General features: G+C 36.4%; 5 protein-coding genes and 1 pseudogene across 8 annotated transcripts; 5 read left to right on the top strand and 1 right to left on the bottom strand.

Annotated features, from left to right (window-relative positions):
- The first annotated feature begins 869 nt into the window (after positions 1-869).
- On the top strand, positions 870-1,540 carry LOC139108002 (uncharacterized; annotated as a pseudogene).
- A 268-nt stretch (positions 1,541-1,808) lies between these two features.
- On the top strand, positions 1,809-4,479 carry Shams (glucoside xylosyltransferase 1 shams). The gene is made up of 2 exons (XM_070665942.1): positions 1,809-2,409; positions 2,490-4,479. The coding sequence occupies exons 1-2, from the start codon at positions 1,966-1,968 to the stop codon at positions 3,147-3,149; spliced, it is 1,104 nt and encodes a 367-aa protein (XP_070522043.1). The 5' UTR covers positions 1,809-1,965; the 3' UTR covers positions 3,150-4,479.
- A 144-nt stretch (positions 4,480-4,623) lies between these two features.
- On the top strand, positions 4,624-11,079 carry Kermit (PDZ domain-containing protein GIPC-like protein kermit). 2 transcript variants are annotated; one of them, XM_070665943.1, is made up of 7 exons: positions 5,737-6,275; positions 6,401-6,582; positions 7,964-8,298; positions 9,027-9,123; positions 9,208-9,590; positions 9,775-9,856; positions 10,035-11,079. In XM_070665943.1, exons 3-7 carry the CDS (start codon positions 7,972-7,974, stop codon positions 10,190-10,192), a joined length of 1,047 nt encoding a protein of 348 aa, XP_070522044.1. In that variant the 5' UTR covers positions 5,737-6,275; positions 6,401-6,582; positions 7,964-7,971; the 3' UTR covers positions 10,193-11,079. The 2 variants fall into 2 exon arrangements, with proteins under 2 accessions (XP_070522046.1, XP_070522044.1); XM_070665945.1 differs by lacking the exons at positions 5,737-6,275; positions 6,401-6,582 and adding an exon at positions 4,624-5,026.
- A 168-nt stretch (positions 11,080-11,247) lies between these two features.
- Scot (Succinyl-CoA:3-ketoacid CoA transferase) lies at positions 11,248-14,057 on the top strand. The gene is made up of 7 exons (XM_070665933.1): positions 11,248-11,567; positions 11,852-12,232; positions 12,303-12,728; positions 12,808-12,916; positions 13,034-13,250; positions 13,424-13,635; positions 13,804-14,057. The coding sequence occupies exons 1-7, from the start codon at positions 11,487-11,489 to the stop codon at positions 13,989-13,991; spliced, it is 1,614 nt and encodes a 537-aa protein (XP_070522034.1). The 5' UTR covers positions 11,248-11,486; the 3' UTR covers positions 13,992-14,057.
- Positions 14,058-15,029: 972 nt separating this feature from the next.
- On the top strand, positions 15,030-19,344 carry Pgant7 (N-acetylgalactosaminyltransferase 7). The gene is made up of 11 exons (XM_070665928.1): positions 15,030-15,233; positions 15,429-15,600; positions 15,725-15,930; positions 16,002-16,168; positions 16,250-16,457; positions 16,606-16,782; positions 16,866-17,109; positions 17,197-17,418; positions 17,503-17,601; positions 17,680-17,805; positions 17,871-19,344. Exons 2-11 carry the CDS (start codon positions 15,445-15,447, stop codon positions 18,009-18,011), a joined length of 1,746 nt encoding a protein of 581 aa, XP_070522029.1. The 5' UTR covers positions 15,030-15,233; positions 15,429-15,444; the 3' UTR covers positions 18,012-19,344.
- On the bottom strand, positions 17,858-22,600 carry Cct4 (chaperonin containing TCP1 subunit 4). 3 transcript variants are annotated; one of them, XM_070665932.1, is made up of 10 exons: positions 22,272-22,600; positions 21,885-21,937; positions 21,725-21,814; positions 21,400-21,651; positions 21,198-21,293; positions 20,948-21,109; positions 20,514-20,858; positions 20,148-20,399; positions 19,691-19,975; positions 17,858-18,023 (listed from the first exon to the last, which is right to left on the bottom strand). In XM_070665932.1, the coding sequence occupies exons 1-9, from the start codon at positions 22,393-22,395 to the stop codon at positions 19,730-19,732; spliced, it is 1,620 nt and encodes a 539-aa protein (XP_070522033.1). In that variant the 5' UTR covers positions 22,396-22,600; the 3' UTR covers positions 17,858-18,023; positions 19,691-19,729. The 3 variants fall into 3 exon arrangements, with proteins under 3 accessions (XP_070522033.1, XP_070522032.1, XP_070522030.1); XM_070665931.1 differs by lacking the exon at positions 17,858-18,023 and adding an exon at positions 19,471-19,628; XM_070665929.1 differs by lacking the exon at positions 17,858-18,023 and having other exon boundaries at positions 19,471-19,975.
- Between the last annotated feature and the right edge of the window lie 79 nt (positions 22,601-22,679).

Genomic DNA, 22,679 nt, shown 5'->3' with positions numbered 1-22,679 from the left:
AGTATATAATGTACATATTTACATTCTAAGAAAATTATTTTCAAAAAAAAAAAAGCGAAGATTTTTTTCTTAATTTAGCATCGAACTATCTCATATATTTAATAGCTATTTTTCATAACGTTAATACCATCATTGTAACTTTCATTGATTTGTCTTATTGAACATTTTATCAAAATTATTGCGCGCGAATGTTAATGCAAATTAATTCGTGCATGTTAATGCATGGCTTAATTGTATTGCGCGACTTGAACTTATCTAAATACAATACTTTTACGGAAAGTTATGCAAGCGATGCTTGCGTGTTTAAAACGGACGTTTAGCTTCACAGTGACAACGGACAAATTTCTGCGGCGTTAAAGTAATCGAATTTTCATGAAATATAATCTCCGCATATCACATTACACTTCGATAAATAGATTTGTAACAACGTGGCACATATTGAATGCAAGAAATACGTTATGTGTCCTATGTGCAAAGGTGCAGGTAGGCCCATTAGTCGATTGCGAAATCTTTTAACGAATGCCGATATTTTTATTTTTATGCTAAAAATTATCCAGAAAAAAAAAAAAAAAAAAGGTAAGTCTATTACACGCGCGAGAACGGAACCGGCTTCCTTATCTACTCAGAATGAGAATGCGAATTCATCACAAGTTGCAAAAAAGCAATTTTTTGAAAGAGCACATTCTAAAGCTTTGGGAAACGTATGTTTTCCCATCTTATCTGATAGGTACCTCGAGCACGTTTAATTTTTTCACGCATTTTATTATAATTTTAATATTAATTTAACATTATTTGAATTATATATATATATTTTAAATTAGTGAATAAAATAAAATATAATATGTAATTTAAATATACATAAATATTAAATATTAATTTTATGGTACAGGTACCATGCATCTATATTGAAAGAAGATTATATGGAAATTCTACATGACTTTGCGAGTCTACAGGAAGCATTAAAACACGCCATGCAAATCTTGAAGCAAGAGCAATGGCAGAGTAGTGTACCGACTCTAATAAAACTAATGCACATCTCGAGAATTCAACCAGAGCTGCTGGACTCCAATATGCCTATTATATATCGAACTTTGTGCAGGTCATTCAAGCATCTTTCAGGTACCTCGATGTTTTTACGTTTGCTCATTGCAATGAAACGTTACTACTTTGCAGCTTGCTGCGAAATACGAGACCACACGTCGTTCAAAACTATATGTCGAAATAATTTTAATGTTTATAAATAATATGTTAATTTTAGGAATGACGCAAAAAAGACATTAAAAGCGATGATAAATCATTCGAATTTCGATAATTTATTTTATCGTGATGTAGACAGGAACGTTCTCGATACTATTGAGAAACAATTGGTGTCTTTGAAGTACAATACGTAGCGTGGAACATTATCTGTTATCGTTATACATATGTATACTAAAAATATAAAAATTTTATCTACGTTTAAATATTATTTTTGTAACAAAATACGTTGGCGTTAATTTTACAATTTTAAATCAAGCATATATTCTTTTTGTTTGTTTTTTTGTTAATATATATATATATATATATATAATTATAAATTTATTAACATTTAATAATTATCAAGTATTATATGTGTAATTTAAAAAGAGTACACGACATTTCAATTAATATTAGTGAAAGTTGATAAGTAAGACTTTCCGAATTGAGCAAATGTATCGCTAGTTACCAACGTCGAGTAATTTATTACGCATCAGCGTTCCCCGTGGTAATATAATACTGGCTCGGAGGTTATAAAACTGTAAATATGGCGCTTGCCATTACCTGAGCTGAGACGCATCGTTGCGACGTCAACGACGCGATACTGGAATCCGGGGTGTTTCACGTCGCGGATTATCTAGAAGAGAGCCAAAATGCCGTCAAGTCCCTACCGACGTCGCGTAACATCTACGTCGCAATTTCCCTCGGTCTGAAGTAGAAAAGCGCGACGCGATGAAATCGGTATACAAGTTGTTTTTGCTGTGCCTTATCCTCGCCGCGCTCATAATACTACTCAACGTGACCGCCAATTTCTCCAACAAGCTCGACGACCAACCGCTCGCAAGCAAAGAGCGCCTGGTACTGACGAAAAAGTCTTTAGGAAGCACAGCCCTGGGCGAAGTAACGATATGCGTGGTAGTATGCGGAGACAGGCTCGACGAGGCCTTGACCATGCTAAAATCAGCGCTGGTCTTCGCCAGGAGGCCCCTACAATTCGTGATACTAGCGGAGCAGAATCTGATACCAGCCTTCAGTGAGAAATTGTCAGAGTGGCGACTCATATCCAATAAGACCTTTGACTTCTTGGTGCGACCTATTACCTTCCCGGATGGTAGCGACGTAGCCATGTGGAAAAAGCTATTCAAGCCCTGTGCAGCACAGCGGCTGTTTCTACCGGTAAGTGGGCTCGTATGATAGACTAATTTAAAAGACTGCGAGATTACAGAGTTAACGTTGTGCGAAATTTTTTGTTTTAGACTGTATTGAATGATACAGATGCAGTACTCTACGTAGATACAGATACTTTGTTCCTGGCGCCACCGGAAAAGGTCTGGGACGAGTTCCGAAAAATGAACTCTAGCCAACTGGCAGCTCTCAGTCCTGAGCACGAGGATCCTAACACTGGCTGGTATAATCGATTCGCGAAGCATCCATATTACGGCAAGCTGGGGGTCAATTCGGGAGTGATGCTAATGAATCTCACTAGGATGAGGGAGTTTAGGTGGACCGACTACGTTATTCCTATCCACAAGGAGTACAAACTGAAAATTACCTGGGGCGATCAAGATATCATTAATATAATATTCCATTATCATCCAGAGAAGCTGTACGTGTACTCGTGCCGTTACAACTACAGGCCGGACCACTGCATGTACATGTCGGTGTGTGCCGAGGCCGAGAGAGCAGGCGCTCTAGTGTTGCATGGTTCACGCGGCACGTTTCACTCGCAAAAGCAACCACCTTTCAAAGCCGTGTATCGTGCCATGCAGGAATATCAACTGAGCACGGACCCGTACGACGAGCTGCTCGTCCCGATGAGAAATTATTTGGCGATGGAGGACAAGTCTAACTGCGGTCGTGTTTCGAAGGTGTTCATTATCCAACCCGAGCTACATTTAGCTGCCCGTAATTTTTAAAATTTTTATTCAATCGCAAAGAAATTAAACGTCCTCGCACGAGCATTTTGTCTATGTACCCTTTTATAAATCTTTTTAGATGCTCGGCGTCGTTAATCGATATGGTTGTATGCAGATATATGTATATACATATTGAGGCAATAACGAATAAGATATAATCATTCGTATACGTACTTGCGAAGTCACTTTCGGCTGTAAAAATAAGATTATCTGCGTTCTTCTCGGAATTTTTCAGATAGATTTTAGATTCTAAAAATACTTAATACTACATACACATAAATACTTATATATACATACATACATACATACATACATACGTACGTACGTACGTACGTGTCTTAACGCATTATGGACTGGGACATTTAAAGAAACTATAAGCGTAAGAAGCTATCGTGACGTTTAAGCATTTTGCTGCGTTAAAACTTTACGAAATTATGTATCGGTACCACAATATGTAAAGAATCAACGCGCACAAATTGTAACGATACAAATTAACATTAATTGATTGTGTAATTCGCGGATTTACGCGGAACCACAAAATGCAAATGAATGTGCAGCCCGTCCACAATGTGTCGAGTCAAAGAGTCTAGACTACGCTCCAAGATTTCGCGAGCGTAACTCGCGCGCAAATTAAAGAGTATAAAACGTGTTAATTCCAAGCGATTCCATATAGACTGAACTTTTTCTATAGTGCATTTGAGTTTTTTTGTTGACAAGTGCGCTATGTTGTTACTGTTTGTACGAGGTACGATGCGGCGAATATGTTGTTATGCATTTTTATTCGATACCTTTGGACAATACTCGAGCGGTGCTGGGCGATCGGGGTTTATCTTTTCGAGTACTCGGAACATTCGAAACTTTGTTTCGCATAGGGATAACGCTATAAATTTGAAAGAAAAACTCGCCAGGTCCATCGTTAGCATTGGTTTTTCTATTTACACGAGTCTCGCAAGTGCAATTTATGGGAGATAAGCTCGGATCGCTAGCTGCTTTGAAAGTGACTCACCCCCGGTTTCGAAAATCGGGAAACGAATCCGTTTATCCATGTACGATAAAGTATAATATTGGAATACCTATATACTATTTTCTAAAATAAACGTCTTGCATTTTGACGGGACGGTAATTGATAATAAGTATACGAGTATATGAATTATAGTGTTATACGCATAATGAATTGAAATATCCGACGAGAGTGTTCACCTTTTTACAATCTTTATCACGACATTTTGTATGATTTTGTACGATACGCATTTCGCATCGATGCCAATTGTGATACTTTTCCTGTATTGTACAATGAAAGCTTAAATAAAAGATCTGTCTAATGAGGAAACGATGATACGTACACACATCAACGATGTTGTTTCCTGAAACTTTTCATTTTCTCTTATGTGATAGCTTTATTGATAATATTCTTTTTATTTAATTTTTAAAAATACTATTTTTAAGTATTAATTTTTTCTTTTTTTCTTTTTTTTTTTTTTTTATAAATGTCTTTTGCAGAGGAAAAGAGAAATAAGGAGAGGAACTTGCAATACGTTGATGATTCGCACCTTCTTATTAATGTTATGACGCAGCTATGGACATCAGATTGGTACCGCTCGCCGGGGGTCAGCCGACGTGAGAAGGGGCCTGTACGATCAGTTCTTTGCTGTTGCTTTCCGGTTACGGTAGCACGCCAGCTCGTGAAATCGCGTTATTTTCACCTGCCACATTGGAATATTTTTTCGAAAAAGTGCAGCCCGTGTTACGCAAATTGGACAAAAAACATTGCGCAAATGGAGTTCTGAACATGCTTATTTCGAAGGAACGAGTTTAACTTTCGTCGAATACATCGCGTAAAGCTGGCTCTCCAAATATGTGAAAAGGAAAATTTTAAGGTACGTGTATATTTAGAAAGGACGGAGCTAAACCGCATTTCCTCAGTAGCAAATAAATTGTCTAGGAGTATTAATTGGCAATTGTTGTAAAATAGTTTCTTTAAAAGAAGTAGGAACGCTTATATTTTTATTTGCGTCAAAAGAAAGCCATGAACTTTAGACTTTCCTCTTAAATAAATTAATATTTGATTAAAAATGACTCGCGGGGGGGAGGGGAAGGCAAACGAATAAATGTTTTACAGTTGAATGAACTCTTAGATCGTGACTAAGTATTGTTTTTGTAATGGTAGGCAACGTGATAAGAACGAGCGATGTATTCAGCGTCGAGAACGCATAACGGAAATTTCATAACAAAGAAAAAAAAAAAAAAAAAAAAAAAAAAGGACAAAAGAAACGCTTGCTTTATCTTTGAATTTTTAATTGTAAACAAGAGCTCGGGTTCTCTCCTCGAATTCCCATCGTAAAAGTCGACTAAACAGGGGAGAAATTAAAAGAAATAACTCGAGATTAAGTTTTCGTTTCCGAATTTTCCTGGCGTTTCTGTTCTCCAATTGACGAGAGGATTGGGCGGGGGAGGGAAGAAGGGGTAACAGACAGCTAAACAAGCCGTCCCACGTATACGGCCGAATTCGCGGGCTCGACGCGAGTTCTGTTCGCGCCTGTAACGCGATAAGAATCGAGCGAGTGAGCGAAACGATAACGGGGAAACGATAACGGGCGAACGAGTGGAAAGAAAGGGGCATTTAGGTCCCGGTATTCGTCTGCCACCAGCGACTGGCAGCGACCAGTCGCAGCGACGAACGCGTCGCGAGCCGATCATCGCCCCCCTGGTTCCCCGTCGTCTACGTAAATCAGCCGCTCTCGCGCTGCGTTGTCACCGTGAAAAATCTCCACGGACACGGACGGGTGTTTGCGCGTGGCTAGAAGGAAGAAGTGAGAGGCCGGGCGTTTGCGTGATATAACCTGAATTATCTCGCCGGCGCGTACTCGCTCGTAACGTTACGGTATCGAACGCCGTACGGTGTACAGGGGGTCTCGAGAGACCGCCGACGAGTCCCCGGTGCTCGAAGAAAGTTGTTTAAACGATTAACGAATAAAGATAGGCGGAGAATTGCACGCTGCCACCTTCGTGACACGTCTGATTGCGCTCGGAACCTGTTGCATCTCGTTTGTCTTCGCGCGACATGCTCGTGGTCGCGCGATGATCGCCGAGATTTTGATTTTGTTATTCGAGTGATAAGTAAAAGAGGTAAGACGCAAGTAATGTATATAATTCCTTTTCGTCGATACGAATTTTCTATACAAGTGGTTGATAAATGTAAATAACAGAAACGATAAGTAACGTGAATAACGTAGACGGAATTGAAATTGCAGGACGACGATCTGGAGAGCTTTATTCGATTAACGTTCATCTCTTCTCCGGCCAAAACGAGGAATCCAAAATTATCGTTGCGTAATTACCTGAGGACTCGGATCCGTGACGTCATTTTCTCCGAGAAGTTTATCTTCGCGCCGTATCATCGCTAATTGGAGACGCGATAAGCGGCGTTTATTGAGTAAGCTTTGACCGGTTGAACGTTCAGGAGAGAGAGAGAGAGAGAGAGAGAGAAAGAAAGAAAGAAAGAAAGAAAGAAAGAGCCGTTTCCCTGTATTAACGAATAAATGTCAAATGTTTTAGGAATACGATAAAGTTCCGGCGCTTAGTTTGCGGAGGAATTACGCGTTGGGGTACATGCAGAGTTTTCTAATTATTCGTTGCGTTATTAGCGCCAGCAGTTAGTTAACGGGTGAACGAACTCGACGAGTCCAATTGCTACGCTCCGCACAATTTCTTTCTGATGCTCGATCGGAATGATTGGCCGTAATCGAAGACAATTGGAACGGCGATAATTGCGCGTCGCCGAACAGTTTACATAGTCGTGAAGGAACAGGCGTTTGCGAAATTCGCGGCGGGACACAATTAATCAGAAATTGCGACGTGACGGCAACGACCCGCAAACTGAGTTCACAAATATAGTATTGAAGCCGATCCTGCTGTTGCAAACTTTAATCTCAACCTGCTCGATTACGAAAGAGTTTACTTCCTCCGCTCGCTAATTAAAATAAATTAAAAAAAAAAAAGTTATTAGAAATCGCATCTTTTTCGGAAAGAAGAAAATAAGAATTAAAAACAACCAAAGGCGAAAGTTAAATTACTTTTGGACGCTAACAAACAAGATTTACTTTAAGATTGTCACAAGTGTATCAAGTATTAATACTCGGCTGTTATCAGATCAATCGAAATCGGTCTGGTGAGCTTTTGATTTATTTATTTAAAAAAAAGAAAGAAAGACGTATCAAGTCTGATATAACATGGACAATTATTGCGCTATCGCGTTAGCTTAAAATTTCTATAACGAAAGGCATTTTGCAAACAATGCAGATATTTTTCTATATTTCTCTATCGCGTTATTATCCTCATTGCGTAACGTATATTGCCAACATTTTTCTAATGCGTTTGCGTGACGCTGGACATCGAATAGCGTAGATTTCGCTGACGATTCAGATAAGCGCGTGCCAACAAAATATTACAGCCTGACGAAAATAGTATGTGGAATTAAAAAAAGAATTTCTTTGTAACGAGCTGCTTCAGCATGACGAGAGAATCGTTGGGTTACGTTATCGTCCGAGATTCGTGGAACCGTCCCATTAAAATCTGCGATTGTGAAATTGTTATCGCGGGTAATTAAAAAGCTCGTATTGTCCTCCGCACACATTCTCGCGAAATGTTTATACACTTTGTCGGGCACATTTCTATTTTATATCAATTTCGCAATATTAAATACAAGAAGAAAAAAAAAAATTTACGCAATCTGATGTCGAGTTATTAAATGAAAATTCAAGAGCATCGTCGCGCAGAGTTATGTATAACGGAGTCTTTGTAATTTATTCCCGCAGAGTCGAGAATGCCGCTGTTCAAAGCGCGGGTCACGCCGAGATCGCCGGTAACGGAGAAAGCTGCGAACGGCGTGCAGCATCATCATCCCCAGGGTGGTGGCAATGACAACAGTCATGACGGCAGTAACGGCACTGGGGGCCGATCAGGCAACGGGGTGTCTCCTTCTCTTCAGCACGAGCAGACGAGATCCTTGCCCCGAGAACCAAAGCCATCGTCGTTGGTTTTCCACTGTCAACTGGCTCACGGCAGCCCCACGGGACTGATATCGGACTTCAGCAACGTTCGCGAGCTATACCAGAAGATCGCCGAGCGATACGACCTGCCCGCGGAGGAGGTGAGTCTCCTCGAAGACCCGGGCGAGAAAAAGAAAACCTTTAAAACGCATCGAGATCCTCTTCTCGAGCAAATTCAACGATACGAATTCAAGGAGTTGATCTTATCGCGCTGCTGACTACTGCTGATATAAACGTGCTCCCATATTATATTTTACTTAAATTTATTTTGTTCAAGAAATCCTTCGCTTTTTTTTTTTGTAGGTTTTATTTTCGTCAAAAGAAAATAATCTCGAGCGCTTCTTCCGCTTTTTTAATGCGGGCAAAAAATCATGGGACCATTTTTATACGATTAAAGAAATAGGTAATGCGGGTCGAAGTCGGTGTTTATAATGATGGAAACGCGCGGAGCTGTTTCCAGCGTATATAGCATAGGCAGGGAGAAACGACACCGGACGCAGGAAGCACCGGTCACGGACCGTGGCCTCTCTCGTCGACCTGGCGGATATGTCTCGATAGGCGAGAGAGAAAGAGGAGAGAACCGCGGGTAATTCGTGTAAACGCGGTCGCCGCGATGTAACCGGGTCGCTTGAAACACAACGGGGGCTCTCGCACGCAATTTGCCGACTAGACGAGTTGCGTCGAACGACGATAAATGACGTGATATTTAATCGAACGTAACGATTAGGCTCGAATTAAATAAGCAGCCAGATGATAAAAGAAATTGCTTTTAATTTAGAGCCAAGTGTTATGTTACATCGTCGATAATTTAAAAAACCTAATGTTGCAGATTCTATTTTGCACCCTCAACACGCACAAGGTGGACATGACGGAGTTACTAGGCGGACAAATTGGCGTAGGTGATTTCATATTCGCACACAAGAAAGGTACGTATCTTGTTGTTCGTGGGATTAGAAAGCACGCGGGTCGTGTGAAGAAAAAGTGAAATAATTAATGCGTTTTTGGCGTAGGTCGGCCTAAAGAAATCGAGCTGGTGAAAACAGATGATGCGCTGGGCCTAACTATTACCGACAACGGCGCCGGTTACGCTTTCATCAAGCGGATAAAGGAAGATTCCGTGATCGATAGGATAAAAGTAATTCAAGTGGGCGATCACATCGAGAGGATCGACTCGACTAGCCTCGTCGGCAAGCGACACTTTGAGGTGGCCAAGATGCTCAAGGACATACCGAAGGGCTCAACGTTCACGTTGAGGCTGGTGGAGCCGCAAAAGAACGGCTTTGGGAGCATCGGACCACGGGGCGATTTAAAAAAGGGAAAAAAGGCCGGCTACGGATCCGGCAAGGAGACCCTGAGATTCAAAGCCGACGGTAGCGCGCATATCGTATCACAGGTGTGTAAAATAATAACGGTGGAAAATAAAAGTCTAGAGGTGTGCAAACTTCCCGGAGAAGTAAAAGTATTATCGGGGTAATGATATATCATCGATCTTTGAAGAGATGTTGGAGTATTAGAATTTATTTAAGGATCACTTTAACGTCATCTATTTAACGCTTCGAAAATAACTATTTTCGCAGATTGACGACGCTGCTACGATAGGAGTTGAAAAAATTAACACAATCTTGGAAAGCTTCATGGGTATCTCCGATACGGAGTTGGGTAAGATTAATCTGAATGATACGAGGATCTCATTTTAAGCGACTATAGAAAAATAGTTTGTGTGTTTTTTTTTTTTTTTTTTTATAAATAATTGTTATTTTAAAGACATGTGCTCTTTTCTATTTTAATGACAAAAAATTAATTGATTTTTGATTTCTATATTTGATTTATTGCGTAGCCACGCAAATCTGGGAGTTGGCCGAGGGTAAATGCAACAGCATCGACTTCGCCGAGGCGATAGACAATTCCGATTTAGAAGACTTTGGTTTTACGGATGAATTCGTCATCGAATTGTGGGGCGCCGTGACGGATGCCAGAGCCGGTCGACATCGATGACGCGAGGACCAATGATTAAATGACGAATCGGCACCATCGAGTGGAACGATTAAATAGAATTATTTTTGAACGGACAAAAGAATGCCTTTCTAATCGAGAGAAACGGAACTTTCGTTCATTCCGCGTTACTGCGTCTCTGAGGATCGTAAACGTGCATTTAGAAACGAGTCACGATTTCTTTCTTGAATCGACCTTTCAAAAATAATTAAAAAAATATAGTTTTTATGAATGTGTCCCAATTAAGAATTTTAAACGCAAAAAAATCCAACATTCGGCGTTTTCAGTTCTATATGTGCGACGAAAGTATAGGCAGAATGTTCCGTGTATTATATTGTGTCATATGGCAAAAGCGTAGTCTTTAATTGAAGAAAAAGAGAAGGACGAAAAAAAATCTTTTACGAATTACGGTGAATGTTGACGATTTATATTAAAAAAATATTATTAAGTAGTGCTGCAAGATTTTTTATCTCTTCTGTGTAAAAGCACCAATCTCAATTTCCTTTAAAAATGATTTTGCTTATCTAAATCGATATCAGCCTACAAAAAGTATGCGGAAAACAACGTTTAATATTAGCAATTATAAATATTAATTTCTCGAGCGACAAGATAAACATGTTCACAGATGTTATCAGATGACGTTACTATGTTGGTATCGATATGGAAATTTCAATATAAAGCGTAGTATTTGTCCATCTAAAATCTAAACGATAAGCGTATAAAAAAAAAAAATTGACTAGACTCTTGAATACTTTGATGTAATATTTAGAAACTTGCATAATTCATAATGTATAATGTTCTTCACGAGGCATAAAAAAATGTTATACTACAGTGACGTTATAAGAATTACTAGAATATAATATTATAAGAATAAATTAATATATTTAATACATATGTACGTTTACTCGATGCAAAGCGTATGAAAAACTATTTTATTTAGTTCTGAAAAATCCAGTTTGTAACAAACTCAGAATTTTTATTGGTGTTTCATGTTTCTCGAGTTTTAATATGCATTAGTTAATACATTCTTGATCGCGCGAATGCGAATTGAAATGTCGACGCGCGTTCTATTTCATCCAGTCACCGTTGCGCCTTCGTGGGCTTCGTGCGTGAGCGAGTTAAAGGCGAGGTTAGGTTTTGCGGCGCGAGGTTCCTGCCTTTTTAGAGATTGCCGCGGAGTAACCGAGTAGGATTTTGGGCGGCCCTAGGTTAAATACAGGGCGACTTGAAATATCTGAGAGTGTACGAGTGAAACCAAAATTTTAATAACAATTCCACGTTTAGCAATACGGTGACTATGGCATTCGCGTTAAGAAGTGCTAGCGGTATATTTCTACGTTGGAGCGGTGATTCTCGAGGTTCTTTAACAATATCACGGGTAAACAACACGTCACTCTCGTTGCGTTATCAGACATACGTATAACTTACTGAAAAGATCGAGCTATCTCGATTCTTTTTTTTTTTTTTGCTTGATAATTGTTACTATGCGGTTTATGTAAAATTTTATACGTATACAGTATGAATCTTTGTCTTGGGTTTTAATTATTAGCTTTAGAAAATTTATTTGTTTAATTATATGTTATTTTATATTTTATAAAACTTGCAATTTTTTTAAGAGCAATAACATTTGGAGAGTTTTTCTAACTTGATTCTTGTTTACAGATATGCACTGCTAATTTCTCTATTAAAGCAAATATCCCAGAAGCAGAACCAGAAGCAAAAAAGTTGAAAACTCCTATAGGGAATGGTAAAGTGTTCAAAAGTGTTGAGGAAGCTGTATCTGATGTGTTTAATGGGGCCAAACTATTGGTTGGTGGATTTGGTCTATGCGGCATCCCAGAGAATTTAATAGCAGCTGTATTAAAAAAGGGTTCTAAAGAATTAACAGTAGTTTCAAATAATGCTGGAGTTGAAGACTTTGGGCTGGGTATATTGCTGAAAGAGCACAGGATTAAAAGGATGATTGCATCCTATGTAGGAGAAAATCCTGAATTTGAAAGACAGTATCTTAGTGGCAAGTTGGAAGTTGAATTAACACCACAGGTAATGGTTTGAGAATAAGAAAGAATTAATTATATATCTTGCGAGTTTTACAAGTTGTATGATAACTTAGGGTACTTTGGCGGAACGTGTGAGAGCAGGTGGTGCTGGCATTCCAGCCTTTTATACTCCTACAGCTTTCGGCACCATTGTGCAGGAAGGCAATGTCATTATAAAATACGACAAGGATGGTAATGCCGAGATATCGGGCGAACCAAGGCATGTAAATCAGTTTGATGGACGAAATTATGTGCTAGAGACTGCTATTACTGGTGACTTTGCACTTGTGAAAGCGTGGAAGGCCGACACCGCCGGTAATTTAGTCTTTCGAAAATCGGCGAGAAACTTTAATCCTGTGATGTGTAAGGCAGCCAAAGTAGCAATTGCCGAAGTGGAAGAGATCGTGGAACTTGGAAAGCTAGATCCCGATCAGATTCACTTACCCGGTATTTTCGTCGACAGAATTGTGAAGGGGCCATCTTATGAGAAACGAATTGAGGTTTGCACTTGTGTATAATGATTATTAATTATGCATATTTATACATATAAATGTCATAAATAGCAATTTTATTTTACAGAAACGCTCGACGAAACAAACTATAAAACCTAAGAAAGTGACACCGGCTAGTAAAGCGAGAAATATGATTATTAGACGCGCTGCTCTCGAATTTAAAGATGGAATGTATGGTAATGTGCAAAATATTAATTTATTTAGTCAAAATTGAATTAAGAAATAAGTAAACTCTAATTTTAATCGATCCGTTTTTTTTTAATTAATGTTTTAAAAAGTGAAAATTCTTGCAGCTAATTTAGGAATCGGTATACCTATGCTTGCTAGTAACTATATCCCGAAAGATGTAAAAGTGACTTTGCAATCAGAAAATGGAATTCTTGGATTGGGCCCTGTTCCAAATGAAGAAGACGTTGATGCGGATCTTATTAATGCCGGAAAGGAAACCGTAACGATTTTGCCTGGGGCAGCTTTTTTTAGTAGTGATGAAAGTTTCAGCATGATTAGAGGGTAAAATTAATTTTAATTTAAGATGTGACATTTCGATAATATTTTTGCAACGATATTGTCGTTTAGAGAATAAAGTTACTTTTCGGTACATATGTATGTAACTGATTACTTGACTTTAATTAAGAAATACGGCAGTAAAGAAACGAGTTTAATAAATTAAATCTTTTACACAGAGGTCATATTGATTTGACCATTCTTGGAGGTATGCAAGTGTCAGAAAACGGAGATTTGGCTAACTGGATGATACCAGGTACAATGGTAAAAGGCATGGGTGGTGCCATGGATCTTGTTTCTGCGGCGACTACTAAGGTAGTAATAACTATGGAACATACAGCCAGAGATGGAAGTCCAAAAATTTTGAAAAATTGCACATTACCTGTGACAGGTAAGAACTCATACTATTTCAGTTTCAACAATTTTATAATTTTTCTTAATTTAATATGATTTTTTAATATTTCGTTATTTCACGATAATTGTGTTTTAAATGTTATTATTTTGTAATATTTTTGTATTATATGTAATAATTTCTTCTTGCCTCCACGTTTTTATGTAGGTCAGCAATGCGTTGATTTAATTATCACAGATCTTGGAGTATTCGAAGTGGTAAAAGGAGAGGGATTAAAGCTTATTGAAATCGCACATAATGTCGATATTAGCGACGTTGTCAGTGCGACAGGTTGTGAATTTAGTGTTGCTGATGATCTTAAAGAAATGGGACAAGTTTCAGATGAAGACTTATAAATTGTAAGATATTTTCAAAAGGTCCTAATTCGTGTACGACATTATAATTGAGTAATTTACGATCGACGACGTGTTATCGATTCAAGAGACCTGATTACAAACTACGAAAAAAAAAAATCATGCGACTTACCAATCTGCATGAACTTCAGCGGAGTTGTAGAGTTCTGCCGGTGACTGTAACATAAAATAAAACATATTAATGTAGACATGTTAGTATTTAAATTAATGTAAATGTAAAGCTTTATTTTTATAAAGGTTTTCTAAAAGAAAAAAAATTTATATTTACCTATAAGTTGCTCCGCCGATGCACGATGCCCATCCTGATCCTGAGCCTCCTCCTCTCGGATAACACGTGTCGAGTCATCCTTCCGCGCACTGGACACTCACGAGATAGTCCACGACACTCCCGACCGTCTCAAATCCTCGAATTCGACACGAGAAACGGGCTACGACGCACGGATGCCTCGACATTATCGTTTCGAACTCGACCCGCGTGATCGCCGTGTTCTCTAGCAGTACGCAGAAGCACGAGTCCATATAGACTGATACGAGCTCGCAATCAAGCGATCGATGGAGCGCTGGGATTAATCGGCGCGCTATGGTTTTCCATCACCTAAAACGAGAGAACAAATCAGCGTCGGTTTTAAACGGCAACATTAAAATCGAGATTCGGCTTATTAAGGTATCACATCAATTTTTTATAAATAGGACACACCAATTTTTTAAGATAAAAAACCTGGTTTGTTTTAGTAATTATTAAAAAAGTGGTAGCAAAAGTTTTATTTTTTCCCCTCTTTTACGTTTAAACATTCTAGTACTAAGTACAGTTAACAAATTTTATCTAACTCAGTTCTTAAAAAAGTGGTAACTGTTCACTATATACCAAACATTGCATAAAATGATTAATCTATTTTAAAGCGTTTCAAAATTGGTGTCTCAAAATGGCGATGGACGAGTAGGTCCAGCCTATTCAGATAGTATATAAAAGACTGGAGCGCCTGGAGCACAAACATGGTGGCACATACGTTCTCTACGAACGCAGTGTCTCTATTCTCGTATTTTTAGTACGTGACAGCTGGCGACACGTTGGCTGCTTTTATGCAAATGTTATACATCAGTTTTGATGCAATGAACATATAGACGAGCAACGAACGTGCGATAATTATTGACGTTCGACACGTTTACGAATGCATACCATTGAACCGGCTTTAGATTATTCCGGTTTCTATCTTTCGACGCGAGGTATTGCATGTTTCATTTATTTATTTATCGGAATCACTGGGTGAAAATAGGGCAAGCTAGTTCTGTGATTTGTTCAGCGGCTAAATCGCCTATTCTAATTTACTTTTAAAATAACACTCGTTGAAAGTTTTCGAAAGTTATCCCATCAAAATTCCGAAAATCAACGAGCTGTACTAAATGTGATTAAATTTTTAGGTACATAATTTGGAAGATGAGGATTGTACAGTTTAGAAGAAATCGCTTGTTCCATATAGTGATGGGCAGCGTACTAGTTCTCCTGGTGTTGTATATTCTCCTTAATTTCTCCTCAGATGATCACATGAACAATATAAAAGAGTACTGGGCACAAGGTCTTAGTAAGAAGCAGGTAAATTTTTTATTTTTAAATGGTGCAATAATTTATCTTATATATTTGTGCATTAAAAAAAATTTGTTAATTTTCAAATTTTTTATTCTAATACATCTATTTTTTAAATATATTTTATATATAGGTACCAGTGCTTGTAGATGGTTTAGGGAACTATGAGCCTAAGAATTTATTAGTTAAATCTGGCCCTGGAGAAGGAGGTAAACCACATATTTTGAGAGATGATCAATTAAACGACGTCCAGCAATCAGAATCTGATTACGGTATGAATATGGTATGCTCCGACGAAATCTCATTATCGAGATCAATACCCGACACCAGACCTGCAGAGTGAGTCATGTTTTGTATTGCTAGTAATTCTAATTTTTGGTTAATTATTAAATTTTTTTTATTTATTACAGATGTAAGCATTGGAACTACTCGGAAGAATTACCTGGCACCAGTGTTATTATAGTTTTTCACAACGAAGGTTGGTCCGTCTTATTACGAACTATTCAAAGCGTCATAGATCGTACTCCGTCAAAAATACTTGAAGAAGTTCTTCTTGTTGATGATTTTTCCGATAAAGGTACATGCGCGAACGTTATAGTTGACATTATTATATTATTTGTGGTATTCAATATTTTACATATATAATAATTATTTTTAGAAAATTTAAAAAGCGAATTAGATTCTTATATTGAACAATGGGGAGGAAAAGTTAGATTACTTAGGAATTATGAAAGACAAGGTTTAATACGAACGCGATCTCGAGGAGCGCGTGAGGCCAAGGGTGAAGTGATAGTATTTTTAGACGCTCATTGTGAAGTCAACATAAATTGGCTGCCTCCACTATTAGCGCCGATTGCTGAAAATAGGTAAAATAATTCTATTTATATCGCAAAATAAACGTCGAGATTTTTTTGTAATTTAAAAAAAAAAATTCAATTAAATAGGCGATAAAATCTTTACTTTTCTATTTTTAAAAATAACTAAATTTTTTAAAAATATTTTTCTTTTTTTTAGGAACGTGATGACTGTTCCTGTGATAGATGGTATTGATCATAAGACTTTTGAATATCGTCCTGTATATCAAGAAGGACATTTGTACAGGGGAATTTTCGAATGGGGCATGTTATATAAAGAGAATGAATTGCCCAGGCGAGAGGCTAAAACGCGTGCACATGACAGTATGCCGTACAGGTGTGGTTTCTATTTCTGCGCGCACTTTAATTATCTAGCTCCTGTTATTCTATTTTTCTTTTTTAATATTATCTCATTTACAGATCACCTACGCACGCTGGTGGCTTATTTGCGATAAATCGACAATACTTTTTATCATTAGGTGGATATGATGAAGGCTTACTTGTATGGGGAGGAGAAAATTTCGAACTATCGTTTAAAATATGGCAATGTGGCGGGAGTATTTTATGGGTACCGTGCTCACATGTTGGACACGTTTACCGAGGATTCATGCCTTACACGTTCGGTAAACTTGCTCAGAAGAAGAAAGGACCACTGATAACTATTGTGAGTAGTCTTAGACATTATTTATACATTTATTAATGTTGAGAAATAGTCGTAAAGTAACTTTTTTTTTTTTTTTTATTTTTACAGAATTATAAACGAGTTATAGAAACATGGTTCGATGAAAAACACAAGGAATTTTTTTATACTAGAGAACCACTAGCCCGATTACTTGATCATGGTGACATATCTGAGCAGTTGATTTTCAAAGAACGCAAAAAATGTAAAAACTTTCAGTGGTATATGGATAACGTGGCGTACGACGTTCTAGATAAATTTCCGGAATTGCCACCAAATGTTCATTGGGGAGAGGTATGTTTAATCAAAAACATAAAATACATGCATTTGAGTTTTTTCGATTAATTTTATATATAATTTTCGCATTAAAATCTTTAGCTACGCAGCGTTGCGACTGGAGCTTGTTTGGACACTATGGGTCACGCACCACCAAGTCTTATGGCTACTTCCCATTGCCATGGGTTTGGAAATAATCAAGTAATTTGCAAATATTTTTTCTTTTTATTTTATTTTATTTTTTTTTATAATATTTTAATCCTATATATTTCTCATTAGCTTATTAGGCTGAACGTCAAAGGTCAATTAGGTATTGGTGAGAGATGCGTTGAAGCAGATGGCCAAGGTGTAAAATATGCATTTTGTCGTTTAGGAACTGTGGACGGTCCATGGCAATATGACGAAGTAAGTTTATTATTTTTTGACAAGAAAAATTTTAAATAATTTAATAAATTAATTAATATTTGCAGAAAACAAAGACTCTATTACATAGAGTACATAAAAAGTGTGTGGCACTACATCCTCAAACTCAACAATTATCTTTAATGCCGTGTGATATAAACAATACTTATCAGCAATGGAGCTTTCATCAAGTCCATCCTCGATGGTAATATAAAAAAAGACTAAAAATAAAAAAAGTTTGTAAATTATTCGAGATTATACATAAATTCTCACAAAAAATGTAACATTTCTTTAGTTACATGTAACACAAAAAAATAGTTTAGCATTTGTTTATAACCAATTCATTATACATATTAATAAGTGATATAAATAAACTAATAACTACGAAAAGTTCAATATTGACATTGAACATACATTTAAGAATTTCGAATTTTATATTTGTAAAAGTCAAAAGATAAGCATTCATATCTCGAAATGCATAAAATAAAAATAAAAATTTTAATTTATGAGATTCTGTAAATTAATATTGAGATTAAGCAATATTTAAATGTGCAATTTTTAAAGCAAAACTTTTATTAATGCATATTATTTTTTTATACTGACTGATCAATTGCTCCGACAAATTGTTTTATAGCATTTATTTATATGTTGAAAGCAAACGCTTATGGCAGATATTTTCATGTACGATCTTCCGACTGTTACTGCCAAAATTTCTTCGTATATTTATAAGATGGATTAATGTGTTACAATTTTATATAAATTTAAATTAAAATAAAAATATTCCTTTTAATTGTAGAAAAATTAATAATGTTACTTTTTATATATTGTTTAAGAGATGAAGGTTGATACGTTAACACACATAAAGATTTATACTTATTTCTAAATAAAAATTGTAATTTATATATGAATATTACATTTACGTGCGAGACTTATGCGAGAATGTGTGAAAATTGATGTATACAAAAATTTGTACATTCCAAAAAGCTGGAATATTTATTACATATTAGACATTTTTATTTTTATATCAATGAATCAAATTCATTACCGTTGTAAAATATTTTTACACGTTTAATGTCTATGGGATAAATAATGCTTCAATTATTATTGAAATAATTTTATTTTATCAAATGATTTATTTATGTTAACTTTAACAAAAATCGAAAAAGGGATATTATTTTTAACTTTATTAAAATTCATATCTTATGTATTAAATTTTATACTTATTGTTTTAGATTTATGTATTAAAAAATGTTATTATATACTCTACTTTTACTACTGTATGAACAAAAAAAATACTGTCTCTGTGAGAGAAAAATGCATAAATATGCCTATTTAGCTGCAATGTATAGAATGGAACGTTTTATCGAGTACTACAATCTCAGTGCATGAAGTTTTGAAATTTCTAACGCAGCTATATCAATGTACTTAATCGAATTTTCAACTATTATTATATTTTAATAGACATATAATTATGCAGTTGATTTATAATGCAAGATAAAAATGCAATATATTTTATATAAATAAATATTTTATTATATGCAAGATGTATTTAATTTTTATTTATACTTTGCCGAACTTTTGTTTAAAAAATAGTTTTATAATCCTCTAAAGATTAAGATCAAATATAATTATATATATTTTTATGCTTACATTAAAAGTAAGTACAAATTATTGTTTTACGTTAAAGTGTTTCAATTTTTTTATTGTTTAATGATTAACGTGTTTAAAAAATATTACATTACGCAAAACTTTTGCAAAGCGCACATACGATTGTAATTATTAATGTACAGTTGTGTCGAAAAAACGAATGTGAATGTGTATATAAGCTGTAACAAAAATTATGTCATAGACATAACTTAGATAAATGCTACACATTTATTATACTTACTGCGAAATACGAAATTGATTTTAAATCGCATCCGACGATTTATTGAGTTGTATTGACGATATCATCGATCTTCAGTATACTACGTACAGTTTCAGAAGCAAGAGTTATCGAACTAGTAGAAACTAGCAGTGGTTGAATCACGTTCTCTTCTAATATATTAGTGATAGCGCCTTTTCGAACATTAATTCCCGCTGTTACTTCACCTTCCGCGTGTCGATTACGAAGTTCGGTTACCGTAGCTATCGGATTTAAACCCGCATTTTCGGCCAATGTCGACGGAATCACCTGTAATTTATATATTACAAAATTATTAAGCATTATGTTAGCTCAAGTTGTTTTAAATCAACATAACTTAAGCGTTTAAAGTAAAATAAAATGTTTTCAAAATGCGAAAATAATAAGGTAATTTTCTTAAAATTCTATTTACAGTAAATTACATAATGCATTTAATACTTACTTCAAGCGCATTTGCAAATGCTTTGATGCAGTATGCATCAACTCCACCTAAAGTCACTGCATATTCTCCTAATTTTAATGCCAACTCAATCTCTGGTGCTCCACCACCGGCAATCAGCGCTCGTTGCTTCACCAAACATCGAATGACACACAAGGCATCATGCAATGATCGCTCAGCTTCTTCCAACACTAATTTGTTGCTACCGCGCACGAGAACTGTGACTGTTTTTCCATGGTTTTGAATTCCTGTGATCTGTATAAAACCATACTCGTTACTATTTATATTTTAAAAATGATAAATTACAATATACAAAATATAACATTGTAAATTGTAATTATTTTCAGCAAAAAAACAAGAAAAACACACTTTTACAAATTTCGAACTACCAGTTTGAACTTCTTCACAAAGTTCGGCGTTGACAAGATTTTCAGGCACAAAGTGATCCAGTGACGCAATTGGTCTGCAACCAAGAGTTTTACACACGAAAGAAATATCTTCGCGCTCTACATCTTTTATCACCATAACTTTAATTTTGTCCAAGAAATGTATCGCGAGATCACTAACAGCATCGCGCAAAATAGACTTTTGTACGAGAAGTACATTGCAGCCTGTTTTCTTAATCTGTTTTACAATATTCAATATGTAAGCACGTTCTTCTTTTAAAACGCGATCCATCGCTGCGTAGTCAGATACAATAACGTTATGATCCATCTAAAAATTGCAAAAACTTTATTAGTCGTGTATCGAGACAGGGGGATGAGAATAAATATCCTTACGTCACATTATCTCACAATACTTACATCGGTTTTCGGTGGTGAAATGCAAAATTGAATTAGACCAATTTTAGCTTTCTCAATACGTTTCGGGCCATTAATATTACAAGATTTCTGAGTAAATATTAATCCATCTATTAATTCAGTGTCCTCAACAGTACCTCCCAATTTCTTTATAACTTTTATGTCCTATAAAGAAAAATGTACATAACAAATTTATATAAATTCACTAATTTACTAAACACAATAATTGTATTCGTAAAAAATGTTTTCTTACATTCAGATCAACTGATGCTTCTTTGCCTTCTTCTGTAACTTTTAATACTGCATCCACAGCAAGTGGTGCAAGAAGACTAGATTGTTGATGCACAACCTGAGATACATTAACAATAAGCATTAAATTGTTAAAATAATTTATTAAATTTATAAAAATTGACAGTATATTACTAACATTACTATTGTCACAATTATTAAAATACCTTGGAATTAAGAGATGTTGCTGCAACTTTCACAAGTGATTCTTTATCGGTCAAATCAACAGGTATGGACATTTCTGCCAAAATTGAGACTGCTTTAGAAGCAGCTTTCTGAAAAGCATCACTAATAGAAGTGGGATGAATGCCTTTTTGCAGTAAACGTTCTGCTGCCTCTAACAAGGAACCACCTATGACAACAACACTTGTGGTCCCATCGCCAGCCTCTATATCTTGAGCCTTTGATAACTCAACAAGCTAAGATACAAGATAAATATATATATTTTAATATCAAATTTTATGAAATTTAATAAAAACATTTATTCCTAACCATTTTTGCAGCAGGATGGATCACATTTATTCCTTTTAGAATGGTAGCACCATCATTTGTGATAGTAACTTCTCCATTGCTAGCTTGAATCTATTATATATACAAAATAAATGAGTATTTTATAGATAATATTGTTAAAAGTAGCAAATATAAAATTTACCATCTTGTCCATGCCCCTTGGTCCAAGACTTGTGCGTATCGCATCGCTAACAGCTATAAAAAAAAAAAAAAATTATATAGGTTAACGAAATAAATGTAAATATATTTGCGCAAGAACTTGCAACGTAAATTTGTTAAAAAAAAAACATATCAAAATCTAGTTAAAAATGTCTTAATAATTTAGTTGCTCCTACGACAGGACGATTAACAGTTTGTATTGCTCGACTCATTTTGCTCATCGACCACGTTATTTTGCCGGCTCAGAGCGCGACCATTACTATATAAGGGCAAGGCTTTCCTCAAGTTCGCGCCCGTTCTTCACGATCGGCCCTAATTCCGAGGACACGCTCGGGCCCATGAAAACACCGGTCGAAAGTTGCAGTTTTACCTTTGGCGGCATTGATATTGCTGCTGCGAATGTCGGTAGGCTTGCTCTTGTCCTTATAAGCCTGGCTATGAGAGCCGCGATTATCGCCATTCTCCATCGACCTCTTCATCATGTTCTTAGTCATGATTCGTCGTAGACGAGCTCGTGAGCAGGCTAAACGGAAGATACGTGTTCACCTCTACCAAACGCTGTGAAATCGATCAACGCGATGGTTCACGGGAGTCACGATAATTTCACGTCCAGGGTCGACAGAATAAACGTAACACGTTCGTTCAAGATGAGAGGCACGTCGCGTCGGGATCGCCGAACGAGTCAGATTTTCCGCGCACGCGCAAGCAAAAAGACCAAAAGGTAAGAATCACGAGTGCTCTTTGCAGTGGCGCTACTTGCGTTGTATTCTACCGTCAT

The sequence above is a fragment of the Cardiocondyla obscurior genome, linkage group LG14 (assembly GCF_019399895.1).
Source record: "Cardiocondyla obscurior isolate alpha-2009 linkage group LG14, Cobs3.1, whole genome shotgun sequence".
Lineage (NCBI taxonomy): Eukaryota > Metazoa > Arthropoda > Insecta > Hymenoptera > Formicidae > Cardiocondyla > Cardiocondyla obscurior.
The sequence above is the reverse complement of the archived record's forward strand: the minus strand, read 5'-3'. Positions and strand labels throughout refer to the sequence as shown.

Coding starts and splice junctions, on each gene's coding strand:
- Kermit (XM_070665945.1), top strand. CDS start 7,972: ATGCCGCTGTTCAAAGCGCGGGTCACGCCGAGATCGCCGGTAACGGAG. Junction 9,591..9,774: donor GCGCGCATATCGTATCACAG/GTGTGTAAAATA, acceptor CTATTTTCGCAG/ATTGACGACGCTGCTACGAT. Junction 9,857..10,034: donor TATCTCCGATACGGAGTTGG/GTAAGATTAATC, acceptor TTTATTGCGTAG/CCACGCAAATCTGGGAGTTG.
- Pgant7 (XM_070665928.1), top strand. CDS start 15,445: ATGAGGATTGTACAGTTTAGAAGAAATCGCTTGTTCCATATAGTGATG. Junction 16,458..16,605: donor GCGCCGATTGCTGAAAATAG/GTAAAATAATTC, acceptor TCTTTTTTTTAG/GAACGTGATGACTGTTCCTG. Junction 17,419..17,502: donor CAAATGTTCATTGGGGAGAG/GTATGTTTAATC, acceptor TAAAATCTTTAG/CTACGCAGCGTTGCGACTGG.
- Shams (XM_070665942.1), top strand. CDS start 1,966: ATGAAATCGGTATACAAGTTGTTTTTGCTGTGCCTTATCCTCGCCGCG. Junction 2,410..2,489: donor CACAGCGGCTGTTTCTACCG/GTAAGTGGGCTC, acceptor TTTTTGTTTTAG/ACTGTATTGAATGATACAGA.
- Scot (XM_070665933.1), top strand. CDS start 11,487: ATGGCATTCGCGTTAAGAAGTGCTAGCGGTATATTTCTACGTTGGAGC. Junction 11,568..11,851: donor GTTCTTTAACAATATCACGG/GTAAACAACACG, acceptor TCTTGTTTACAG/ATATGCACTGCTAATTTCTC. Junction 13,636..13,803: donor TTGCACATTACCTGTGACAG/GTAAGAACTCAT, acceptor GTTTTTATGTAG/GTCAGCAATGCGTTGATTTA.
- Cct4 (XM_070665932.1), bottom strand. CDS start 22,395: ATGACTAAGAACATGATGAAGAGGTCGATGGAGAATGGCGATAATCGC. Junction 21,294..21,399: donor CAACATCTCTTAATTCCAAG/GTATTTTAATAA, acceptor AATGTATCTCAG/GTTGTGCATCAACAATCTAG. Junction 19,976..20,147: donor CATTTGCAAATGCGCTTGAA/GTAAGTATTAAA, acceptor TATAAATTACAG/GTGATTCCGTCGACATTGGC.